Source organism: Dermacentor silvarum, unplaced genomic scaffold, assembly GCF_013339745.2.
Source record: "Dermacentor silvarum isolate Dsil-2018 unplaced genomic scaffold, BIME_Dsil_1.4 Seq3364, whole genome shotgun sequence".
NCBI lineage: Eukaryota > Metazoa > Arthropoda > Arachnida > Ixodida > Ixodidae > Dermacentor > Dermacentor silvarum.
This window is the reverse complement of record NW_023606073.1, coordinates 1-25,117: the sequence shown is the minus strand read 5'-3', so window position 1 is coordinate 25,117 and position 25,117 is coordinate 1. Positions and strand designations below refer to the sequence as shown.

At 46.8% G+C, this 25,117-nt stretch overlaps 1 protein-coding gene across 1 annotated transcript; it reads left to right on the top strand.

Annotated features, from left to right (window-relative positions):
• Window positions 1-8,467: 8,467 nt before the first annotated feature.
• On the top strand, window positions 8,468-17,262 carry LOC119434949 (uncharacterized). Its single transcript, XM_049659643.1, has 4 exons — window positions 8,468-8,629; window positions 8,697-8,764; window positions 13,062-13,160; window positions 17,085-17,262. The coding sequence occupies exons 1-4, from the start codon at window positions 8,577-8,579 to the stop codon at window positions 17,252-17,254; spliced, it is 390 nt and encodes a 129-aa protein (XP_049515600.1). The 5' UTR covers window positions 8,468-8,576; the 3' UTR covers window positions 17,255-17,262.
• Window positions 17,263-25,117: the final 7,855 nt, after the last annotated feature.

Sequence of the window (25,117 nt, the reverse complement as noted above, 5' to 3'; positions counted from 1 at the left end):
AGCCGGCGAACCCATTACCGCCACTTCGAGGTGTCTGCCTCCTTCAGTTTATTCATTGTCCATTTCTAGGAAACGAGTAGTAGAATGTATATAAAAAAATGTGGTTGATCCTCTTATATAGGAAATCGGTATAGAACACGAAAGTGAAACGTGTCTTCACAGAAGTAGTGTAATGTTTATTGCACATTGATATATAATGTCTGTTGGTGTTTTGTGGCTAAAGCGCCTTAGGCGTGATGCACCCACGCTGACGCCTGGTGGCACCGTCTCCTCCATCACGACTACCAACGTCGATGACCATGAGCAACCGTCGTGCATATGGAAGCCTGCACTACGCTGCACACGCTAGCACAACGCGAAATACGAAGCACGTAACTGACACACTAATACAACGCGCAAGACAAAGCACGTAACTGAATCGTCACCGAGTCAAATCAGCGCGTACAGCGCGTCGTAATTGCAGCCTCCGCGATCAACTTCAGAAACATTTTCAGAGCTAATTGCGGAGGCCACGCTCCGCTGTGCTGAGTACGGTGAACGCCACCTAGCGTTCCTGGCGTTGGTAGTGCTTCTTGATGCCAGCGTCCCTTCGAATGCTGGCATCGAGGTCGTCGTATGCTGAGACCACCGAAGCGTTCACCTGTCGGTGCGCGTTAGTGTCATAATGCAGTACTTCTCTTTTCTGCTCGTAGGCGGCGGCACCGCCCCGAGCAAGAGCGCGGGTACACGGAGGAGTGTTAGATATATAAGGCGCGTCTGTGTAGCTCTCTGCAAATGCGTTTGTGGCACAATGGGTTAAACGCTCGGCGTTCTATCGTCGCGGACCGAGAGGTCGTGGGTTCGATTTCCAAATTTTCCATGTTTGTGGAACTTTTTCTTCTGGTTTCTTTCTTTGTATTATGTTCGTGTACATTGTAAGCTGACGTATTTCCGTGACGGAAATACGTCAGTGAAGTCTTGGTGGACCCCGGCATAAAACACTTTCGTGTTAAAATCACAGCATATCCACGGGGTGAATGATGATGAGTGGGCGAAGCTCCGGAGGGAATCATCGCATCTCCCGCTTAAGGGGACGCTAGCACAAACGCGTTAGAAACGTGTAGTACTCTCTAGTAAGGGGGAGCGGCCACAGCGTCTTACGCAGCCATTTACACATGCCGGAACGTGCACCGCGTTTGCCGACGCCATCACATGACTGCTGAGAGAGTATACCCCCCGTATTCATAAACGCTCCTCGACTTGAACTTGACTTGCCACCGCCTTGGGCAGCGCGTTCGAAACGCGTTGAAGGTAAGGCGGAGAGGCCACAGCGTCTTACACCAGCTTCTTACACGGGCCGTAACGCGCTAGCACAAACGCGTTAGAAACGCGCTTGAAACGCGGCCTTTCGTTAATGTTGGGTATTTATTGCCATCGTGGTGCGTGTGTCTATGTGCGCTTCGTGGCGTAGTGGTTAGCGCCGCACGTTCGGAAGCGAGGGGTCCCTGGTTCGATTCCGCGCTACGGACACAAGTTTCGGAATTTTTTTTTTTTCATAAAACGCCGGAAGCGTTCTCCGGAAGCCGGAAGCTGGCTTCCGGAACCGGAAGCGGAACCGGAAGTGAAATCGGAAGTCGGCTTCCGGTTATACTATACGTATACATATATATGTATATATGGGTATACAGACATATACGGACACACAACGCCATCTATTGAGCAATTCATTAAAACTAGACGGTTACCTACGACGGGACGCTTGGGCCACGCCATAAGGAGCTTCGCCCCTAAAAAACAATTTTTTCGCCCACTACCATGGCAGAAAAAAGTTGGGCAGATTCCTCGTTGGCGCTCAGCAATTCTGCTTGCACGGACGCGGTATGTTGCAGAAGTCGCAGGGCGCTGTTTTCGTTGCGCGGTGCTTTTCTCGTCGCGACAATAGATTGGAAGCATAGGTCTCACGTCTCACGTATGACGCGCAGGCTTCGGCGAGCCCCAACACAAGAGCTAGCCCGGGTGTCAGCTTTGCTTAGGGTGCCTCGATGCCAGCGCCGCCGTTCATGTTGGTGCCATCCTTTGACCGCCCCCGCGCCGCCGCTTTCTCGCTGCGACGCCATCTTGAGTCACAGCGAGCGGTTGCGAGTGCTTGGTGCCGGTGCTTAGTTCGAGACACAGTGCGCGCGGATGCTTCGCTGACGCTTCTACTTGCTGGACAGTGTTCAGCCGCATGAATGACAAGCTTGTCAAGTGCATCGAGTCGACATGACGGGCTGTTGTGTTCCCAAGTGCACCGGATCGACGCGTAAAGGGTTTCGTTGTTTACGCTTCCCCCGTGACCCAGAGCGAAGGAAGAGATGGGAAGCCCAAGTAAAGCGGTATCACTGGAAGGCAACGGATAGCTCCTACATTTTCGAGGTAAGTGTCAAGAAAGTTTAGACTATCGCATCGTGTTTTTCATTTAAATAAGAAGGTATTCTCTGATCCTCGCTCACGTACCTATACGTTCGCTCACGAACTAAGCACTGCACCGATGCTGAGTAGCCTATGGTTTGCGAGCGCGCATCGCATAGGCTTTTGCCGTGTTGATCGGCGCAGTCTATGCGAGCAGTACCCTTATTTTAAGAACTGACGAAAATGCTTCGCCGCGAAATAGCCTTACATTAGCTACAAATCGTCATGTAAACCACCTATTTTACTAATTTTGCACGGGAAGCACACATCGTGTGTCTCTTGTTTCTTTTTTTTTCCCTCAGTTTCTTTTTTCGCTACTGGTTATTTGGGACTAAAGAACGCAGTGCTTCTTCTGGGGAGAGCGGCTGTTGTGTACGTGGCAAGCGAAGCATTGTGATTTTCTCTATTCTCAGCAGATATCTTGCGGATCTCAGGTTGTTACGTTATATAGCTGATTTTTGAGACGAATATATTTGTAGAGTGGTGCTCGTAAGCCGATGGTCATTCGGGCTCATTCCCGATCGTAGTGGGTACTGTGACGGTCTTTAAATGCCTGTGCACGGTATGCCCAGGTGTGGTAGAGTTAGGGGGCATCATGGGACCAAAATGTTTCGGCGCTTTCTGGCATGGTGTCTGTTGTAGCCTGTGCATTTCTTCGAAACGTGTGAAGCGAGGTAATACAGCGTTACTTCTGCGAAAATTTATTTCTAAGCACTGTAATGGGTTCTCTGTATTTACAAGGCCACTTTTCATATCAATAATGACTTTTGTTGTTTTACTTGTACTTAGAACACTTTGAAGAGGACCAGTACGAGGGAAATCGACAGGATGGGCGCCGTCTGTTAAAGTCAACAGCCCTACATCATCATGGACTATATTTTCGAAGTGAAAAACATTGCTAATCTGTATTTGACTGTCTTAGTTTCATTTACGGTTTTTGTACGCGATATGTATGCAGTGCTGTTTATTTTTTTCAACGTAGGTAACAGTGTTCTAATGGTTATTTATAAAATGTTCTGTACTTGCCATCGATGTGTTTGGCTGATGCGACGTATTCGATGGTAGCTGATGTATTCTGGCTGGATATCTTGATTAATATTACCCGCGGTTGCGTTTTCTTGTTTGCATTCTTGTTTTCGATTTATATTGTGTGTAATAAGGTTGATGTACTCATTTGAACCCCACCCCCCATGTAATGAATAAATTAAAAAAACTGTCACTATACCGAATTGTGTGTCGAGCCTACCTTGCGAATTTCTTTTTTTTATCTCGTCTTTCAACATAACCTTCAGGCGGCACACAGTACATATAATTTTTCATGTACATATCTCTTTCATGATTGATTGTACTAGACATTATAAGTAAATGTATTTTGTGCATCGTTTAGTTTCTTGTGTGTACTGTATACGCAAGATTGACACAGACAAGTTACGTTACATGTTTCTCCACAGCACTAACTAAACCTTATTTTCACATCGCAGCTAATTTTACACCAGCTTAATCCTGTCAGCACACAGTTTTGTGGTCAAAAAGAAAGCAAAATTGCGCGTAGATATCGTCAAATAATTGCAACAACGCGAAGAGCACGCGCAACGCAAGGGAAACTTACCGCCGTGCGCGAGTGGCTGGCTAGGGTAAAGGAGGCGTGACGTGTAAACCAAAATACAACAGCGAAAAAGAAAAACTTCCACACACAGGGGGTCGCAAACCTTATATACCAAGCATCGAAGCGCAAAAAAATAGTGCGTATTTCAAACATACACACGGCATATTAAATGCAAAATTGAATTAGGCAACTTGGGGCATGTTCCCGGCGCCATACATTTACGTCTTGGACCTTCGAGGAGTAAACGGCTATTGGTTATAAAGATGTGCAGATGCAATACCGATAAAAAAATCCTCATCAAGGCAAAGCACTTGGAAGTGCGCCGCGAGTAACACTATTTTTGAACGCAAGCGTAGCTGAGTCTCTACCACTGAACCACCGACACCCGCCGGGGTGGCTCAGTCAGCTAAGGCGTTGCGCTGCTGAGCACGAGGTCGCGGGATCGAATCCCGGCCCCGGCGGCCGCATTTCGATGGAGGCGAAATGCAAAAACGCCCGTGTGCTTGCGTTGTAGTGCACGTTAAAGAACCCCAGGTGGTCAAAATTATTCCGGAGCCCTCCACTACGGCGTGCCTCATAATCAGAACTGGTTTTGGCACATAAAACCCCAGAAAGAAGAAGAAGTAGCTGAGTCTCAGCTCGTGTGACTCAATATGGCGGCGCCAGCGGGGTTGTCTCCACCCTGGATGGCGGCGCTGGGCATCGAGGCACCCTAAGCTTTGCTGTACTGGAGGAGCCGCGAATAATACGAAATGATGAAATGCTATTACAACCTGTAAATAAAAGCTATTAAAGAAATATAATCACGCCTAGACACTAACCTGTGACTCAGCGCTACCGTGCCCGTGTGAGGAGAATTACGGAACGCCAACGAGGAATTTACCGAAGGTCGCAGATGACACGCGAAGTTGCGCGAAATGAACACTTTTGATGAATGGTGCGATAATGAGCGCCACCACGCCGACAAACGTACGCAGACTAAATGGATGTCGGCGAAAGCAGCAGCGGCGGCCGCGGCGGTAGCAAAACGAATGTGAACAACTTGGACATGCGCGGAAAAGATTTTCCGGCCGCTTTGGCCTTTCCGCCAGCTTGCCACTTCCCAAGTGTGAACGTAGCCGCAGATTACGAAACTCCCTAATGCGAAATTTGAGCTCAGCTCGATACATGCTTTCATTTCGCGATATATTGGCTGGCGCTCGGTCTCGTGCCGCGCGTTGCAAAAGGAGCGTAGTGAAGTGTGATTGCCTGGCTAATCTCAAGATCGCGAGAGCCAGCGAGTGGGTAACGCGCGGGCGCGATTCACAGAAGCCGCCGCCGACGGACCTCCCAGACGACGCGGTCTACTCCGGCGCCATCTCGTAGCAATCGGCACCGCCACTACGATTTTCTTCTCACTCATTCGCCATACCCTCCTCTGCTTTCCGCCTCGTGGTTCCGCAGCGCCTGCCTCTTCGCTCTCCTCGTCGGGCTTTGCTCTCGCTGCTTTTCTTTCATCCCCCGCTACGCGTCGCGTTCGCTCTCATCTTTCGTTGTGCGGTTACGCCGCGAACGCCGACGCTCGGCATAGGAACGGGCGCACAAGAGCTGCACTGTATAAAAGAGGAACAAGGGATGACAGCGGCACCGGCGACGTGGTGACAGCGGCCACGGCAGCGACTGCGAATGTAGAGTGGAGGGAGGGCAGGGGAGGTTATGGCGGCGGCGACAGCAGTGGCTGTATGGGTGGCGGGAAGTGGCAGTGACAATTGTAACATTCTGGGGCTAACGTTCTTTAGCGGCATTTCTTTCATTGCTGCATATTTGCTGTTTTTCAGCCATGTGCCTTTTGTGTATGGCTCAGCGGGCTCCATAAGGGTCTCTGACGATTAGAACCATTTTTCAGGGCAGCCTATATGGCGCCCTTTCTACTAAAATGAAGAAGTACTGGTGATGCAGTCGATTTTATGCAGGGTTTGACTGAGTGTATGTAGCAAAATGTTTGCTGTGTCAGGAAGAAAGAGCAAGTCAATAAAGATTGCATTTTAAAAACTCGCAGTTTTCGCCCGGAAGGCGAAGCATCGATTGCGGTAACAAATTAGTCGACAGCTATACGCAGTAAGCAGAGTTTTACCGGCCGTATGAAGTTGTAAATATTCGCTCCCTCACTAAATAAACAAGCACGGTGTCACGCGCGCACAGGTAAACCTGAACACATCTCGCTCGATGACCGCGGAAACTCGTCAAAACGCTTGAGTGAGAAAGCGCGCCAGCGGTAGCGAGCAACTTGACCTTCGCGCTGGCTCTCGCTTCAATGCGAACGAAACGTGGAAAGCACAGCGCATACGAAGCCACCGGCACTCGGCGCATACACTTCGTACCCATCGTAGATCACTTTGAAGATGAGGCTCCCGCGGACGCACAGTTCAGTCACATCGCAGATCGCTTTTAAGATAGGCACCCGCGATGCAGCTCCGTGAGCAGCAGCCGCATTAGCAGAACGCACCCCTCGACCGTCTCCATCGCCCGCGCCTGACGCGCGAACGAAGACCGCGCGCGTTTCCGGCCGCCTTTCTCTCTCGCATGCTCGAGATTAAGCTGTGGTCGCCGGCTCACCCTCGCACGCTTTCACTCACACACACAGCGTAAGGCGCGCGGCGACGGTTTTATCACCGTTGGATTTTATACGGAACCTCACGGCGACGACGACGGGGATGGCAGACATGTGCTTGGAGTGTCCATATAATTGCTCGCGAAATAAAAGGTAACTGAAGCGACAACAATGTGAACAGAGTTTTGGCTGTGCTGTGATCTGGTTCCGGAGTTTGCGGTTGGGAGTCGGGCGTCACTCAGAGGTTTACCTAGGCTGCCGGGGCGTATGTAATACATCGTAGCTGGCCTGCACAAATAAGTTGGAATTAAACATTAAGAAAACAAAGTACAATATTTTTCAGCCACGAAACCATTATATTCCGTGGGGCTTTGATTGAGCGCGTTCAGACTCAAAAGTTCCTGGGTGTTATCTTTCACGAAACCTTGAGTTGGCCCACTCACATAGATGAACTTCGCACCCACCTATCGCGGTACATTGTCAGAATTGGCAAAATCAGATGCTTACGGCCCCTTTGAGTGAAAAAGCAGCTTCACTACACCTTAGTTAACTTGCGCATACATTACTTGCAATCTTGGGCACAACAGCAACATCAAATAAAGATAGCATTCACAGGCTGCAACAAGGATTCTTGCGTATAATCAAAAATTTTCCGCGCCGAAAGCGTTCTGCTCCACTTTTCCAAAATAAGTACAGCATCTTAAAATTCGAAAATGTATTTTATAAAAAGCTAGTGGCAGTCATCTACGATCAAATTAAGTCGACCACAGTTATATATCAGGATACTTACTCCCGGAAGACATACGCGTATAGTCTTAGGAAAACCACCTATTACAGTGAAATAATTAGGACCAAATACGGCAAGCAAAAAATAACACATCTTATTACTTAGTTTTTAAACTCTAAAAGGATGGCCGGGAGCATAGTGAATCAAAGCCGGTCAGAAGCAATTGAAAAAATTATGCACGCGTATCTACTCACGCTTCCAACATGACATTTCTTTCTCTCGTGTGTGTAAGACTTGCTTGTATACTTTTTTTCGGAAATGTATTCTGCCCTAAACTTCAGCCGGGAAATTTTTTTTCGATAAGCTCTTGATATCAAGCGTGTTCTAGTTCACTTGTTAAAACCACGGCTTATAGTTTGTTTCCTCTTTTTTATATTTTTTGTCACTGCGTTTATGTATTAGAGCACCAGGCGGAGTGTCCTGCAATATATTTGTTGTTTTGTTTTTCACTGCATTTATGTGCTACATAAAGTGACACGCTTAGTGTTGTGCAATATCGTGGTCTGGGTGGGGATTGGCGCATTGTCAGGCATTCAGTTGCCCTTTCGCCACCTCTTCCCGCTGAACCACTGGACAAGATATGTACGCTTGAATTGATGAACAATAACCTTCAAACTTCAATAATTCTCACACAATCGTAACACGCCGTGGTTGCTCAGTGGCTCTGCTGTTGGGCTGCTGAGCACGAGGTCGCGGGATCGAATCCTTGCCACGGCGGCCGCATTTCGATAGGGGCGAAATGCGAAAACACCCGTGTACTTAGATTTAGGTGCACGTTAAAGAACCCCAGGTGGTCCAAATTTCCGGAGTCCCCCACTACGGCGTGCCTCATAATCAGAACTGGTTTTGGCACGTCAAACCCCGTAATTTTTTTCTCATACAATCGTATTTCTGTGGGGTCGTTGAGCGGAATTACGTGTCGGAAGAGACGAAGTATACAGGACAGACGCTCACTTACAACTGTAAGTGAGCGTCTGTCCTGCCTACTTCGTCTATTCCTACACGTAGTTCCGCTCAACGACACTACTTGATGCACCAACTGGCCTAACAGTGTACGCTTGTGAACCATCGTTTTTCAGTTTGTAGGAACAAGAGAGCCTATATGGACGTACAGTGAGACAGGAACGAGTCTTGTCCGATGCAAGGTGGACATAACGCGGACTATGAACGACAGAGCGGTTTTATTCAGAAGAATGTACTCATATGCGGGACAAAAGTAAGGTATTTATACCGTTGAAATAAGGACGGCGTCGTGAAACATGCACCACGTATTCAATTCACAGGTATTCTTCCGATCAGTGGGGAGTGTTCGATAAACTTTACAAGGAGAGGATGTCCATAAGGCCTGCAGGTACGTAAATAAAAAATGTTTGGCGCTAATATTGTTTGGTAATGATGATAGAGCACCTCCATCTTATCATGCAGTCTTACAAGAACGTTCACTTGCTGTATCAAGGACATAGGCATGCGCAGCGCTTACGGTTAAGGGAATAAAGTACCTTGCAGTACCCCCCCTCCTCCACGCAACTATTCTTTAACAACTAACTGTGTTTAGGGCTTCTACCTTTATAGAGAGGTTGCCTTGTTGTAAACACCACTTTTAAATTGTTCAAGGAACAAATTTTGCTTTATTCTTTTCTGTAAACAAATATCCGCTGGAACGTCTCAAGTGTTAATGAAACAAAACATCTCCGTGTGAATACAAGGTCTGCTTAGACAACTTGAGGCGGATTTAGTGTATTTGGTATCTCGCTATCATGTCACCATTCTACAACGAAATGGCCGATTATATGATTTGTAGAGGTTGTATGAAAATAACAGTGACATTGAAGCATACCTCGCCATGCCGTCAATATGTAGAAATACTTATCAACTAATGATAACCCAAAAAACAGCCAATGTAAGTAGCCATAACCGGGACAGGATGTGGGTCTCCGCCGCTCTGCCGCCAAGCGCTATCTAAATTAATTGAAGCGCCCTCCGCCAGATGGCGTTGAGTTCGATATGCTGTTGTACGGTAATACGGTAATACGACATGTGCGGTAATACGACAAATGAGGCAGTGCATGGAGACATGGGTTGGGCCTCTTTTGAAGTCAGAGAAGCACAAAGCAAAATTAGTTTTGAAGAAAGGCTCAGGAACATGGATGAAAATAAATGGGCGGCTAAAGTGCACAAGTATCTCTACATAAAAAGCGTGGACACAGAATGGAGGAAGAGGTCAAGGAAGTTGGCAACCAAGTACAGGATAATCGAAACTGTAAATAGACAACCAGGGGTCATCAGAAAGAAAGTGAGAGAAATAGAGACCGTGAATTGGATGCAAAGAACGGAAACGAAAAGGACAATGGAGATTTACAAGAATGAGAAGAAAGAAATTAGAAGGGAAAATCTGTACGATAACACAAAGGGCAGTGCCTTGCTATTTGAGGCTCGAGCCGGTTGCCTAAGGACGAAAACATATCGGAACAAATATTCGGAACTAGATGAGGCATGTAAATGCTGCAGTAAAGATCCAGAGACCACGCAGCACATCCTAATGGAATGCGACGGGATCCACCCAGCGAGAACCGTAGGTAACGTGCAACTCCCAGAAGCGCTTGGGTTTAAAGTGGAAGGAAACATAAACAGATCAGCCGTAGAGATCAGCAAGAGACGATTAGAGTACTGGTGGAAAAAAAGCAGGGAAAAGATGGATACGACCTGATCTCTTAAAATCATAGGCAGCGGTACAAGCTAAATTTTTGAAAAAGACAGATAATGAGAGGTATACAAAAATGCTAGATAAAGAACATGTGTAGTATACCTGATTAAATCAAGCAGGCTAGGTGACTATTTGTCGCCACCCCGTTTCAAAGGGGATGCCAATAAATCATCATCATCATCATCATCATGTTCTGAGGAAGTTTTGAAGAATTGAAAAAATATCACCGACGATTACAATACTCCCTAATGCAAAATTTTTGCGCAGCTGTATACGTGATTTCATTGCGCGATACATCGGCTGGCGCGGACAATCTGTCTCTTGCGGCATGTTGCAAACAGAACGAAGTGTGGCGCGACTGCCTGCCTAATCGGGAGATCGCGAGCCACACAACGTGGGTGATGCTTGCTAGCAATTCAAAGCAGCCGCCGCAGACAGACCTCCGCTTTGTTACCATGCAGACGACCCGCACTTCTCTGGCGCCATCTCGTAGCCATGGTCGCGGCAAAACCAGTCTTGCGCGGCACTACGCTTTTATTTTCAAGCTTTCGCCAGACCTCTTCTTCTGCTTTCCGTCTCATGGTTCCGCTGCACCTGAAGTGCGCCTTTCCGTTCCAGGAATAAGAAAAAAGACAGACCTGCCTACCTTGGCCTTGATGCAAGCAGCTCTAGATTGCTTGCACACTTTCTACTTTGACCGAGTCCACATAGAGGGTGTTTCAGCGAACACATTCAAAATTTATTTAAGGTTGCCTGTGGCAGAGAGCCCAATTCTAGTTAATGAGCTGGTCTACTCGAAGAGGCGGACATTACTTCCACATAAAATTGAAATGCATAATCGACTAATTAACAAAAATTCACTAATTAGGTTTTTAAATATTTACCTGATGTCCCATATTGCAATTTACAAACTGTAGCCGTGGAGTTCGCTAGGTGGATGCACTTGGAATTAATTCTCAGGATGGCACCAGTTTCGAGATTTTAATTCCCGAACTTTTCAGAGAAATGCATTGGCGTTCCAGTTAACTTTGTACATCAATGCATAAAGCGACGTTTTCTTAAGAACCTAACTGGAACGCCAATGCCTTTCTCCGCAAAGTTCGGGAATTAATATCTCGAAACTGGTGTCATCCCGAGAATTCGCTCCAAGTGGATCCGCCTTCCTAACTCCGCGGTTACAATCTGTAAATTGCAATATGGGCCATCAGGTAATTAGTTAAAGTCTTAATTAGTGAATTTCTGTTAATTATTCGATTATGCATTTCACTTGGTTGTGCAAGTAATGTCCGCCTCTTCGAGTAGACCGGCTCATGAACTAGAATTGTGCTATCTGCAACAGGCAACCTTTAAGAATTTTTGAATGTGTTCGCTGAAACACCCTGTTATACGCATGGCTCTTCCCTTCAGACCAGCTCCACCGGGGCAGTGGTTATACCATCACGTTCAATAAGCATCAAACACAAAATTTCGCACGTCACATCATCGACAGGTTCGGAGTTTGTTGCCCTCCGAGGTGCCATTGATTATATTAACAATCAACCAGTTAATCGGTGGGCAATATTCTGTGACTCAAAGGCGACCCTACACTGTATTTTGTGAGCTCTTCGTCGCAGGTCGTGTGAACAACTCGTGTCGGTGATACGGGAAATGCATCATAATATGGTCGCAAAAGGACACGACGTCGTGTTTCAGTGGCTGCCGGGTCATTTCGGTATCTCCGGCAACAACCTCGCCGACAAAGCTGCTAGGAAAGCACACGAAGGAGCAAACGTTGTTTCTGTGCCTTTATTGAGGACTGACGCAGCCCAACACCTAAGCAAGCCAGCGCACCGTATGACATTGTAGAAGGGGCACACACCTGAATTCACCCAGAATCAGTTGCATCCTCTCGACCCATCTATGCAACTGCGGCTGTTGCCTGGACTTCCGCAAAGTGAGGAAACAATTCTGTACCGCTTACGCTTGGGTGTTGCATTCACCAATCCGTACACGTGTTTGATTGGAACGGCTGATACGACGAGTGCGGTGCCTGCGGTGTCGAGGAACCATAGAACACCTACTGTGCTACTGCCCATCACTTGAAAACGAAACACACAAGCTGTGCACAGCTCTAAATCGGCTAGATAAAAAAACCATTCACCTTGAACAAGATCTCACGACCATGGCCTCGAATATTGTAGCTGCAAAAGGCCACAAAAGCGCTGCTGCGATTTTTGAAAACTACAGGATTGAGTGACCGTCTATGATCCGGACTGAGCGACCGTCAGTGATAAAGGAGAGATCTGTTGCTACGTCGACGATATCCACAGTGTAGTTTTTATTATTCTCTTAATCTTTCTCTCCGCTTTTCCCTTCTCCCAGTGTAGGATAGCCAACCGTGCTTAGCCCTGGTTAACCTCCCTGCCTTTCATTATTCATTTTCTCTCTCGCTCTCCTCCGCTTTTCTCTTCGCGCTTTCTTCGCTATTGCCGTCTTTAATCTCCCTCTGCTCAACGCGTTCGCTTTCATCGTTCCCTGTGCTCGTTCACTCGGTTACGCCGATGCCGACGCTAGCCGCAAGAACGGGCGCCTGAGAGCTGCACTGTAAAAATATTTAAGAGGTGTATACAAAAATAGTAGAATGAAAAGTTTGTATAGCGTACCTAAGTAAATCATGCAGGCAGACAAGGGTAAGATGACGAAGCTTGAATCACGACAATGAAATGACCACGACCAGGCGCACATGCCTAATGGCCCAAGCAAGTCGACAACTTGGACCACTGGGTCAGAGTAAGCGTCTAGATAGATAGATAGATAGAGAGATAGATAGATAGATAGATAAATAGATAGGCCCAGAATGGCTGAAGTATGCCAAGAATGCTATTCGCATTAAATGCGGGCAGCGATATGCAAGTATGAGTCATCTTTATCAAGAAAACGAATTGTATATTTGATTTCCTTTCAGGCCCTACATTTTACCAAATGGAACAGGTCATATTTATGTCTCAGGACTACAGTTGCGCAGTGATTATGACAACGTTGATTGGTACACATGTCTACATAGGTACGTTCTTTTTATCTTGATGACAAAAAGCCTGTGCACAATACGAGGAAATTGTGTAGACTAACAAATCATATCGGAAGAAAATGACTGTCTATATTGTTTCTACAAAACATGATAGCAAGCATAGAAGGTTTTCAATGTTGAAAGAGCTAGAGGGTTCAAGTCGCTAAATCAAAAGCACCACTGCAGATACCGGTTCACTACCATCCACGTATTGCAAATATTTTCTTAAATTTTGACAGCCGCAGATAAGTATGACTTTACTGGTATCTTTTTCAAGAAGAGAGCAAATAATTTAGTTTTGTCACTTTTCTGGACCTTAATACCGTAAGTAGGTATCGAGAATTTACAGTTTAATATGGCTAAGGTTATAGAATGAGTGCCAAGAGAAGCTTAGTCGGAAATGGCTGATATAAAACGTATGATGAAATAACAGAATGTCCGCCTCGGCAGCTCAGTATTTATGGTGTTGCGCCGCTCATCATGAGTTCGCGGTTTAGATCTTTGACGTGGTGGTCTCATTATTACGGGGATGGAATGCAAAAACAAACGTGTACTGTGCAATGGATGTGCGTTGAAAGCTCCACGTGGTCACAACTATCGTGGAGTCACCCACTACGGCGTGCCTCGTGATCAGCTTGGGTGCATTCTTGGGCAAGACACCAGAATTAAATTAGAAATTAGCATCACATGAGCAAGCAGATAGCTCAGACACTCGTTGAGACTTTGTAGGCTTGTGATTATGGTCGATTTTTCGTCTGATTTGCCAAGCCGAAAGCCCATCACATTGCAATAAATGTACACGTTCGTGGCTAATAACTACAGAGCATTAAAAACGAAGACTTCATCAAAAATACACGCCCGACTACAGCGATGTATACGCTTTGGTTAAGCTAGGCCAAGAATGAGCTGCTGCGCTCATGGAGAGGGAGTGAGTCAGATTTATTCATGGCAAAGACAGAGGAGTCTACCTCAGCTGGGGGCCTTTATTCTGCTTTTCTGCACTAGGGAAGAGGGAGGGGGCGTAAAAGTATTGGGACGAATCGTGATGAGAAGAGAGGTGGTTAGTTACTTTGTATGGTGGCCCTAGTAGAGCCGCTCGTCTGGATTGGTGTCATACGGCGCTTTAGTTGTCCGCATTGAAGCTGCAGTGTCAAGTCATAAGCCGGGGATAGCGTCATCAGACAGTGGTTGTCTGCCATAGTATGCTGGGGAATCATTCAGCGTCCGTCGCTCCAACACAGAAGCTGCGAATGACAAAATATGTGTTGCAGCGCTTCAGGTGCCTGACAGTGTTGTAAATCAGGGCTGTTCGACTGGCCAATTAGGTGTGCGTCACGGTTCGTGAAAACAACGCCCCGCCGATTCCTGCGTAGGACACAGACTTAGATGTGTTTAATAGGGATCTCGCAACACATCATCTGTGAGTATTTAACCTACTACTGCAGTAGCAGACCAAGTTGTTGCAATTGTATCTGGTTAATGATGACTATAACGAGTAGAAAACACGATGGCGACGGCATAGGGGACAGGACGACCCCGATACAAAAACCAAATATTACTCACAAAGCCCATGTGATATACAGGCATGTCAACCCTGAAAAGACAGAGGGGTCGACCTCACCCGGTGCCCTTTATTCTGCTTTTCTCCACTAGGGAAAGGGAAAAGTCGCTTCTCACCACCTGCCAGCAACAAGCTACGTCACCCACGCTAGCGTCACGTGGGCAAGCTGATTGCTCAGACACTCGTTGAGGCCATTTCAATGATGCCAGGCGCTCTTGAAGGGGCTCAATTGGGTGGGGAAAGAGAGCAGTGGTTGTGTCAGGGCTTCCTTGCGTTGAGGAAACGGATGAAGGAAGCTTTCACTGATGACTCCTCAGTATAGAAGCTTTCAGAACCTTTTAAAGTCTTCCTTAGCGAGATGAAGACGATCTACGAACTTGCGCCCACTTTCAGCCTCTGTATTTCTCAGAAAATGAATGCCTATTTGGAAGATTGCTAGTAATAGCAAATATTAGACGTCATTACTGCTTACCGAAGGTTTCGTGTCGTAGCTACGGTGGTGCGCACATACCTATTGAAACTGTTGCGTAACGTACCGTAGATTATCGCTTTGTCTAGCACTTGATAACTGGACCTATTTCACCCTAGGAGCTTGTGCGCGAGAAACAACCGTGTCCATGTACAAGTTTATACCATTGTTATCGTCTTAATAAATAATGTAAACCGCTAGCATTGCTTATTGGCCTTCTCTTACCGCTCTGACGTTTTCTAAAAACAATGTCAGCTTCTCTTCTTTATCAAGATAATTTTCAAACGTGTTCAGCAACTTTCCATTATTTGGCCATGCGCCACACCTGTCTATGTCGATGTTTTTATTCATTCATTTAGGGAGGTGTAAATGAAAACCACGTGAAACAACTGGAACAGCGTTAAGTTACTCGAAACAGCGACTGCGTTATTTCTGCTCAGCAAGTCTTCATCTCCAACTTAGCTTATATCATGAAACCCGAAGTTAAGGCGCAATATTATATGTTTAGGACGGCACCTTCAGTTCTCTGAATTCATGCTTGTTATGTTCAATTTGCAAAAGACGTTATTGGCACTGCGCATTCCTAAACTGCGTTTTTCAGTAGCTTGGATGAGTTCATTCAAAGACAAAACTTAATATTGTTTTGTATTTATCACCATTATTCACTGTCGGCCGTCCACTCCACCTATATCTTTATTTATGTGATGGAGGTTCCCACACAAAAATACAGTCTCCTGATACATCTACAAAGAGAGATTTCGTAGCGTTCACCATCAATTGTATTCATATTCGAACATGGGTGGCCGACATGGTGCGGCAAGGCATTTCTCAGATAATAGAAATTACGAAGACCTTCTTAGGCTGTGGCCATAAATCACTATATCACTTTGGCAAAGTAAGGGCTTGCCATGGAAAGGACAATGCACATCGCATGCCGCTGCAGACGGTAAGCTATGTCATTGAATGTCGTAGAGGTAATCAATGGAGTTCGTGTTTGCATAGCCTGCTCAATAGTAATGAGAAAAAAACGCGTTGCTTGAAAGGTCTTGTACAGTTCATGTTGATTTCCACTCAGTGGCTGGCTGGCACCAAGACATTGAGAGCTTGCTTAATAAATTCTACCAGCTGCATATGATTTATGAAATACATAAATATCATTCGGTTGAGCATCTTTATATATGTAATGCAAGAAGAGGGCGCTCAAAAAGGTGAGAATCGTCGTGCAATCAATTTGGTTGAGGGTGTATAACAGCAGAATCTTAATCCCTTATCATACACACGTCGTTACTATAGCCATAGCTAAACTCTGTACAAGATAATGCGAATCACTTAACAGTAACTCGGCGGACACTTACAATACGAAAGCCGCGAATAAACGGCACAATTGCCCCGAACGCGGTTCTCGTTTAACGTCCCGGCCAGACCTTAAAGGAGTAGCTAAGCAAAACTGACCTCATTTTCAGTCTTTCCATGACAACATTTCTCAGACTGATATGCATCCACTTTCAAATTGGCCCCATTGCCCCTTTATAGCATACGGTATAGAACATAAACAGCACCATGCCACATATGTGGTATACTTTTATGGCTCATTATTCATTTTACTGAATGCCTGTATCCTCAATTCAAAGAGAGTCATTAATCATACATCGTTTTTGGTTAACAAGAATAGGATAATACTCAGCTGAGTATTTATCATAACGATTAATGCTTTCGTCGGTGAATTTCTAAGGTCTGTGTATCTGAAAAATAGGTTAACTATATCTTTTAATATATATTTTCTTTCGCTTATTCGCAAGCATTTCTTCTATAGTTAATGTATGTGGAGAATAAAAAATATTCCCGTGTTTTCTCGAAGAGATTTGTTTAACCCATTCTCTTACTTCAATAGCGCCCACCCGCTGGTACGAGCTTCGAGTGAGGAATTCTGCCATTGCCAGGGGGCCTCACGAGGAGTGTTTGCAAGAATTCAAGTCTGTGACGTATCCGAGACGCATTGTTTATACACCGGAATGCCAGAGACTGCTTGCTACCGCTCCGACAGCCGACGCAAAATATTAATAAATGAATATGCGGTGCACGGCTAAGGCAAAATGATAGCCTAGTGCTGGTGCTCCATTATTATACATCAGAGTCAGGATATTCAGGAACCCGAACTACCTAAACGTGTTTATTTATATAGGGATGATTCTAACAAAAATAATCAATATTAATTATTGGTTTATACGTGTAAAGATGGCAGACGCTAATATGTACATGCCGCAATTCTATCACATTTACTGGATCATAATGTACAGCTATCCGAGCGCATTCCTTGACAGAAAAAGCTGAGGTGGATATTAAGGCGAAAGCCTTAGATTGCTCATGGGTCGAAACATCCGATGACCGTCCGTCGTTACGGCACCAAAATTCAAGTCACGTCTCAGATGATGTCTCAGACACGTTAAAGAACCTGTTATCATGAGTAAAAGTATGTTCGAAATGACTATGATAGCTAAGAACATAGCCACATTTAGTGACGCATGCGTCAGTAAGCCACCAATTTCTTTATCAATAAAAGATTTCAATTCCCCTGTACGTGTTGAACAGACACCCTTCTAAATAATCAGTGTGGTCCTAAAAAGTGTCTGCGTGTACTTTTTCAGGTTTTGATTATATTTGCCGAGCACTGTAAACGTGTCATATGACGTTTTGAGAAGTATAAGCAGGGGCCGGAAACTCCCTATACCTCCCTTGGGACGCTCGGTCCCGTGTTGATACGTGGCGGCAGCGCCGCCTCCGCCACTCGCGGTTGCCTGATGTTCTGCTGGTAATAATTAACAAACAGAACAATGCCTCCATGACGTCACTGATGAGGTCAGAAGGCAGAGGGACAGGGCGCGCAGCCGGGAGGAGGAGGGTTGCTGCGGAGGCCCTCCTTTCCCACTTCGTGCTCTCTTGCAGGTCCGCTGGCCGCGCGGCGACATCGGCCAAGTCGGGAAGCAGGACCTGCTGAAGTGTTCCGTGTTCAGCAAGAACTTTCTTTCTGCCACGTTTACCTTGCAAGCTGCCACTCATTTTTTAGACCACTGGGACATGGCTTGTACGCACCAGTGCCAAGCAATTATAATTATTATTCATATAGCAAACCGTTATTATTGACCAATATTCGCGGTTAATATATTGCATTTCGTCATTTCGTCAAAGCAGTCACTTTGAAACTCCTAACTTGCGGTTACGTTTAGGTCTGCACTTGAACTAGTCCACAGATATAGTCGGCGTTGCATAAAGAAAATAACTTCAGGGCACCATCAATAGTGAATTTTGTTCGTCTGTTGTGAAGTAGACCAAGTAAATATAGCCGATTTCTCAGCCAGCCAACACTCAGCACAAGTAAAAGTTGAACGTTTGTTTTTATTCACACATTCCGTGCGGGAAAAAAGACTGACTCAATCCTTCATTACTAGTATTTCACCGACACCACATGGGCTGCCGTCATGGCGAATGGGTCGAGCTACCTGGATCCTATGTCTACTCAGGCTTGCACAGAACTGGACCGGTATTTTGTAGCGATGCCTTATGACTTATTCTATTCTAGTCTTCTCATCCACCGCTCACGGCCAGCTGATCCCGTTGATAACGCGAGCGGACCGTTGCTCTGACCACTCACAAAGCGCGATAAGCGAGAAAAGGCATTAGCACCGGAAAGGCATCGCTACAAAATACCGGCCCTGGTTTACTCATGCAAAATGAATAGCTGCTCATAAAATAAAGTGAAAAACTTTTATTTACCTGCTGTGATTAGGAAACCTGAAAAACTTGGCCAAACTGGAATTCCCGGTGTGCGAACACTACAGAGCTGCGCAACACATGTGATGCCCCGATTTAGCCATCTTCGTCTAATGCTTGGTTGACCTGGCTTCTCGCGTCTTCCATTCGTTGCACGCCTGATCAAGCCCATCTGCCTTATCTTTCCCATCTTCACGCTCGGGACGACAGCCGAAGCAAACGACCAAGCACGATCCGACTTGTGATATCGCTGAACGGGTGAACGGAGGCAAGCTCGACGGACGCACGAAGACGCCCACTTCCCGCGCTTCGCCCGCTTTAAATTTCACAAACAGGCAAATAAAAAAATAACTTAGGATATGCGGCAACCGCCAGCAGCGCGCATGTCCCTTGAAAGAGAGAGAGAATGAACTTTAATGAAAAGGATGGCCTAAGCAGGGGTAAGGGTCAATGGCGGGGTTCACAAGGAAAAAAATGAACAGAAAATATAAAAAAACTACACATTCATAACCTGCCGGTCAAGCCGGCGTCGCGCACAGACTCCCATAAGGAGTTGATAGTTCGTCGGGCATCGGCCTGAGGGGGTAGCGTGGTCCATGCCTCTAGTGAGGTAATACCGCGTCCCTTGAAACCGAAACTATATATATAGCTTTGCCTTCCGAGGGCTGGTATAAGTACGCCTGCGAGAACTGCACAGAAATCTGACGAAAGTTAGCGCTGTGTGTTTGTCTAATGTGCCTTTCTGTGTCCCTTTCATTCCACCTGCGCTACAAGAAAGTAGACGAACGAAAAGGAAGAGAAAGCCATGACCGTTCTACTGTGACATTGACGACACAGAACTAGTGGCAATGTCTAGGCGACCAAAAAAAAGAGAACACGTATAGGGAAAAACAATTAAAGACAAAAGAAGTAATAGGAAGTAAATGCGCATTCGAATGTCAAGGTAATTTAATGAATTTGTCGTGAGCGCGCAGGCTTTCCACTTCATCCCCTTTAGCGTATATGCTAAAGGGACTGTCAACTTTTTAGTTGTAATCGCAGAGACATTACGTATGTCATTTATCTCAGAAGAAGAAGTACGTAAACTTTATTATCAAATCAATAAGATTTGAGTCCGGCGTATTTTTAGTGGGTCTGGGCACCCACCGCGGACGCGGTTTCGAGACCTTGTCTCGAAGCGGCTTCCTCGGCTCGCTGGACGGCCCAGAGTTGTACTGTCAGGTTCGAGCTGAGCAGTGCGGTCTTCCAACGCGAGCGGAGGCTGGCGGTGGAAGAGACGGAGGTGTCGGGACTGCCCCAATTGTTTGTCATGTCCTGACATTCCCATAACATGTGATTAAGTGTGGCAACCTCGCCACAGGACGTGCATCTGTTTGTAGTGTACGTGTCTGGATACATGGCGTGCATGAGTCTTGGGTTTATGTAAGAATCAGTTTGTAATTGCCTGTAGTGTACTGCTTGCGCCCTGTCTAACTTAGCGTGAGAGAATGGGTATACGCGTCTCTGTAACTGGTAGTGTGTCGTGATGTCGTGGAACCTGGTCAAACGATCCTCTCAAGCCCAGACGTTTGCAGTACCCCGCGGGGGCTCTTCCTCCGATGTTGCTCGGTGAGTGAGGCCTCGAGCAACGCGGTGAGCCGCTTCGTTGGGGGTGCTCAGTCCAGTGTGTGCCGGGATCCATAGCAAGTGCCTTCGGTTATCGACGTCGGCCTCTCCCTGGTGTATGGGATGTCGCTTGAGTATGTGATACGCCTCTTGCGATATGTTCCCATTTGCAAAATTGCGAATTGCCGTTTGCGAATCGCCGATCACGTATGTAGCCTTGGTTTGTGTGAGGGCCAATGCTATGGCCGCTTCCTTTGCCGCTTCGGCATATGCCGTGTTCACGGTGACGCTCGTGAGGTGGTTACCTCGGTGGCTAGTAACTGCCGCCACGAAACTCTTCCTGTCTCGATAACGGGCTGCGACGGTGAAGACTGCCTCCTTGTCGTTGGAGTAACTTTGGTTCATGTGTTGTGCCCTGGCCTTACGTCTCCCCGTGTGGTGTTGGGGGTGCATGTTGCGAAGCAATGGGGGCACGTATAGTTGCTCGCACATGGTTCTTGGAATTTCCACTTTGATGCCGTGCTGTGTGTGGTATGTGATGCCTAGCTTTTCGAGCACGTGCCTGCCCGGGCGGGTCTTGGATAGCCACTCGAGTTGGGACACTTGTTGCGCCTCCACGAGTTCCTCGAGCGTGTTGTGCAAGCCTAGTTCTAGCTAGGAGCTTGGTGGTGCTCACTCCGGGCGCAAGTCGCAACGCACATTTGTACGCCTTGCGTATGAGGGCGTTGAGCTGGTTTCTTTCCGCAACCGTCCAGTTGTGAAACGCTGCCATGTAAGTTATTTGAGAAATAACGAAGGCTTGTATAAGTCGTATGACGTTGCCTTCGCGCATGCCCCCGTGTTTGTTGGTGATGCGTTAGATGAGCTGCATTGTGCTGGTGGCCTTTGCCCCGCGATCCCGGGACCTTTTCCGGAAGAGTGTTGACGTGAAGAGAGGCTCGGCATGTACGAGCGTGTACAAGGCTGGGGCCAAACTATAATGCTGGCAAATGTCATATTTTACCTTGGAGGAACCCGTTGCGCCTGGTTTTTGACCCACGCGGATGATCTCACCAGTTAGGATACGTTCAAGCAGCAGCTCCACGTGCTTTCTGGCAACCCGTTTGGTCGACAGCTTGTCACCAAGAAACAATTGGCTGTACGTACCCAGACGTCAACTAAGCCTTGTGTTACACACAGACGTGCTCGCCTTGTGTCTACAAGCTGACGAGAAAATATCCGGTGCTGACAAAATCGCTATTTGTAGAGTGCCCGCCTCGGCTGCGGCAGGTTGTGGGTTCAATTGCCACCGCCGCTGGGCACCCACTGGTTGAAATGGGCATAGTGTACCCCGACCTGCAGTTCGGTTTTCTTCATGGGTGATACACTTAGGAATGGAGCCTGCGCTCAAAATTACCGTTGAAGTCCTGTGAGCACAACAAAAAGGAGAGTTGGGCCGCTTCCTTGGGGACAAATTACCATGTGACGCCCGAAATGCACCTACTGAGGCGGGGATGCCATCGGGTTGGGGACAAACACCCCTTTCCAAGCGTTGAGGTCCCATAATGGAAGAGTACGAGACTGGGAACGCGCTAGTACGCGCGGCGGCAACACTTGCCTCCCACAGCCGCGGCGGATGCTCGTCAACAAGGCCGTCTGTGGTTCAACAAGGCCGTCTGTGGTTCAACAAGGTTGTCTGTAGGAACATCTTAAAATTCATCGCGGTCGAGGTGTTCAATCGGCTTATCCTACGTGAGCCCTCCTTCCGTACCGTCCTGGACCTTTTCCAACCCTTTCCTATATCTGCTTCAGCAAACAAGTGCGCTCTCGTCGCTACTGATTACGGAACGCGCCACGCAATGACACGAGTGCTCACGACCAGCTGTGCTACATGTGTGATTGATTTTCTAATCGGGGACGTAATTTTGTAACACGGTGCCCAAGTCAACTGTTCACCGACCGAGTGCGTACCTTCCTTTGTAATGTCATCGACAGTATTCTGCACTGCTGCTCTACGCAGCAGATCACGATATTGTTACCAAGCGCTACTCGAGACGAAGCTGAGGACAGTACGGAAGAAGACGACGCTCTCTGATGTCGCGCGGATTATTTTTGCCATCTTGTATATACGTTTTATATGCCAGTAGCCGTATTGTAAATATCCCTGTAAATATACTTAAACCACTTTCCCCGTAACAATATCAAACCGTCCCCAGAAGAGCGGTACTAACGAGCTCTTGAATTTGACCGTAACGGACATGGTGTCAAAGCACGTGTCTGCTGGCCACCGTGATTGGGAACGTACACTTCCGTACGTCACATTCTGATATATTTCCTCCCGCCATGACACTGCTCGATATTCTTCAATTTACCATTTGCTCGGACGCGAACAAACATTACCCGGGTGCACATTTTTAACAGCCAAGCTGTATAAGCCAGCCGTAATGTGTGGTTCATCTCAAGAAACTGCCGCGCCGTAGCCATGGCAACCACGAGGGCGGCGCGTGCACACGTAGTCTCCTCCTCGCCAGCTTCCTCCCTTCCAGACCCCCGCCTGTCTTATCTCCGCGGCGCGCTGAGGCAGGAGAAAAAAGGCGAAAGCTTGCAGTAGGCCGCGCAAAGCTCAAGACACAGCGAAGCTGGCCGATTGATTGCGTCCCTTGGTTGTATATAGGTTCAACTTGGCTATGTCGAAGTTTAAACTTACTTGTAGCTAAGCCTATACACGTGTACGTCATCTGTGCTAGTACAGGAAAGGCTGACGTAGAACTGGAAAGGTGCGCGGCGGTAGCGCGATGGTGTGGGGGAGCATGATGTCATACTAGCTGGGGCGGCGGCGATAGTGTGGCAGTGGCGTGTTGGCGCGGCGCACCTTTCCAGTACTACCTCAGCCTTTCCAGTAGTAGCAGAGATGACGTACACGAGTATAGGCCTAGCTACAAGTCAGTTTAAACTTCGACATAGCCAAGTTCAACCTAGCTAGAAACAAGAGACGCAATCAATCGGCAAGCTTTGCTGTGTCTTGAGCTTTGCGCGGCATAGTGCAAGCTTTCTCCTTTTTTTTCCTTCACTTGCAACTTCGTCTAGTCAATATGCACGCGACGCCATTGCCTCGGCTTATTACGCGCTGGAGACAGCCCTTAGTAGACTTGCTGCTTCCGAAGACAATCGGAAGCGCTTTTACGACCAGCTCGCTACACGGGCGTTTTGACAGCGAGTTCCCGCAGTCATTGAGCGAGATGCGTTCATGCGTGCGCGTCAATTAACCTGCTTATTAATTTAGTTAGTGAGCTAATGTTTACAAGTTTATACGGCCAATAAACTGATATCCTTACTTGCTTTCACAATCACTATCACAATTTGCTATCACAATCACAATTGCTATCACCATTTGCTTCGCCTTTCGTGCGAAACTGCGACTTTTTAACGTGAACACTGAATCAATGTACACGAGTGTCTTATCAATTTTTCATGAATAAAATGTGGCTGTCCCAAGCGAGAACGAAACCTGGAACCTCGTGCTTACTAGGAGAACGCCATAGTGATGCAGCCGCCACGGCAGCTGAAGCCCAGTTTGCTGCTATGCGCCTCGACCATAATTAGTTTCGACGTTTGCAATAGTTCTCAAAATGGTTCTCTAGCCTAACAAATATACAATTGTTATCAAATTTTTGCTGTGGGATTTTATCTTAAAATAACACATAACTTTTTCTCGCGCTACATCTTTCATGCCTCCCAAATACCTTCTGATCTATGCACGGGAACTATCTTAGATTTACCACATCACCGCTTAGTAACATGTACATCTAGCATGCACTTCTAGATGGTGAATACAGGAGCAGTCAGCAATTAGCATAGGTGAGCAAACCTAGCCCACATAGTGTTTTAAACAGTGCGGAAGCCACCAAACGTTTTTTGCAATACTGGAAAAGACTATAGTTATTCGGATAATGAGATGTTTAATGTCTTAGTGGTCAAGAATGAAGACGTAAAAAGACAAGGGGGCGGGCTTTGTGACGTTACACAGTACGTTTTGTATCGAATATAATATGTTCCGGGTTCTGCCTAGTATTACTTCAATGTCCCTTGGTTGTGTTGTGATAGCGTCAATGGAGTGTGGCGTTTATGTCTTGCCTAACACCACTTCAGGTACGAGGAGCTGGCGGTCTTTTGCTTACAAAGAAACCTCCTCCGACACCAACCGTTGCAGCGCTTGGTACGAGGCATCCCCTTGTAGTAAAATCTGCAAAAGTGAGAATGTATTAGTATAGTTTCGTAGTAGTAACGCTGAAAAATCCGACGATCGAAATTATCAGTCAAAGATTTTATTTTATTCGGGTAACTTTGGGCAGAATACCAAGCGACACTAGACCTATAAAGGATAGGGGTGATCAACGTATTTGTTCGTCGAATCTGCACTTCCGCTATTTTTTTATTCGTTTAGGTTGCCACTATTTACACCTGACTCGTCGTACATTCGAGCGCTAAGGCTGGTGCTACGGTATGTTTCTAAATATGTGAAGCTATTTGCGTCGCACGCTCAATCTGATTACAGGTGAGTTTTCGGTTAAC

Bases quoted from the DNA above. Each gene is read 5' to 3' on its own strand.
- LOC119434949 (XM_049659643.1), top strand. From the start codon at position 8,577: ATGAACGACAGAGCGGTTTTATTCAGAAGAATGTACTCATATGCGGGA. The intron at 8,630-8,696 runs GTAAGGTATTTA...TTCAATTCACAG, and splicing joins TACTCATATGCGGGACAAAA to GTATTCTTCCGATCAGTGGG. The intron at 8,765-13,061 runs GTACGTAAATAA...ATTTCCTTTCAG, and splicing joins GATGTCCATAAGGCCTGCAG to GCCCTACATTTTACCAAATG.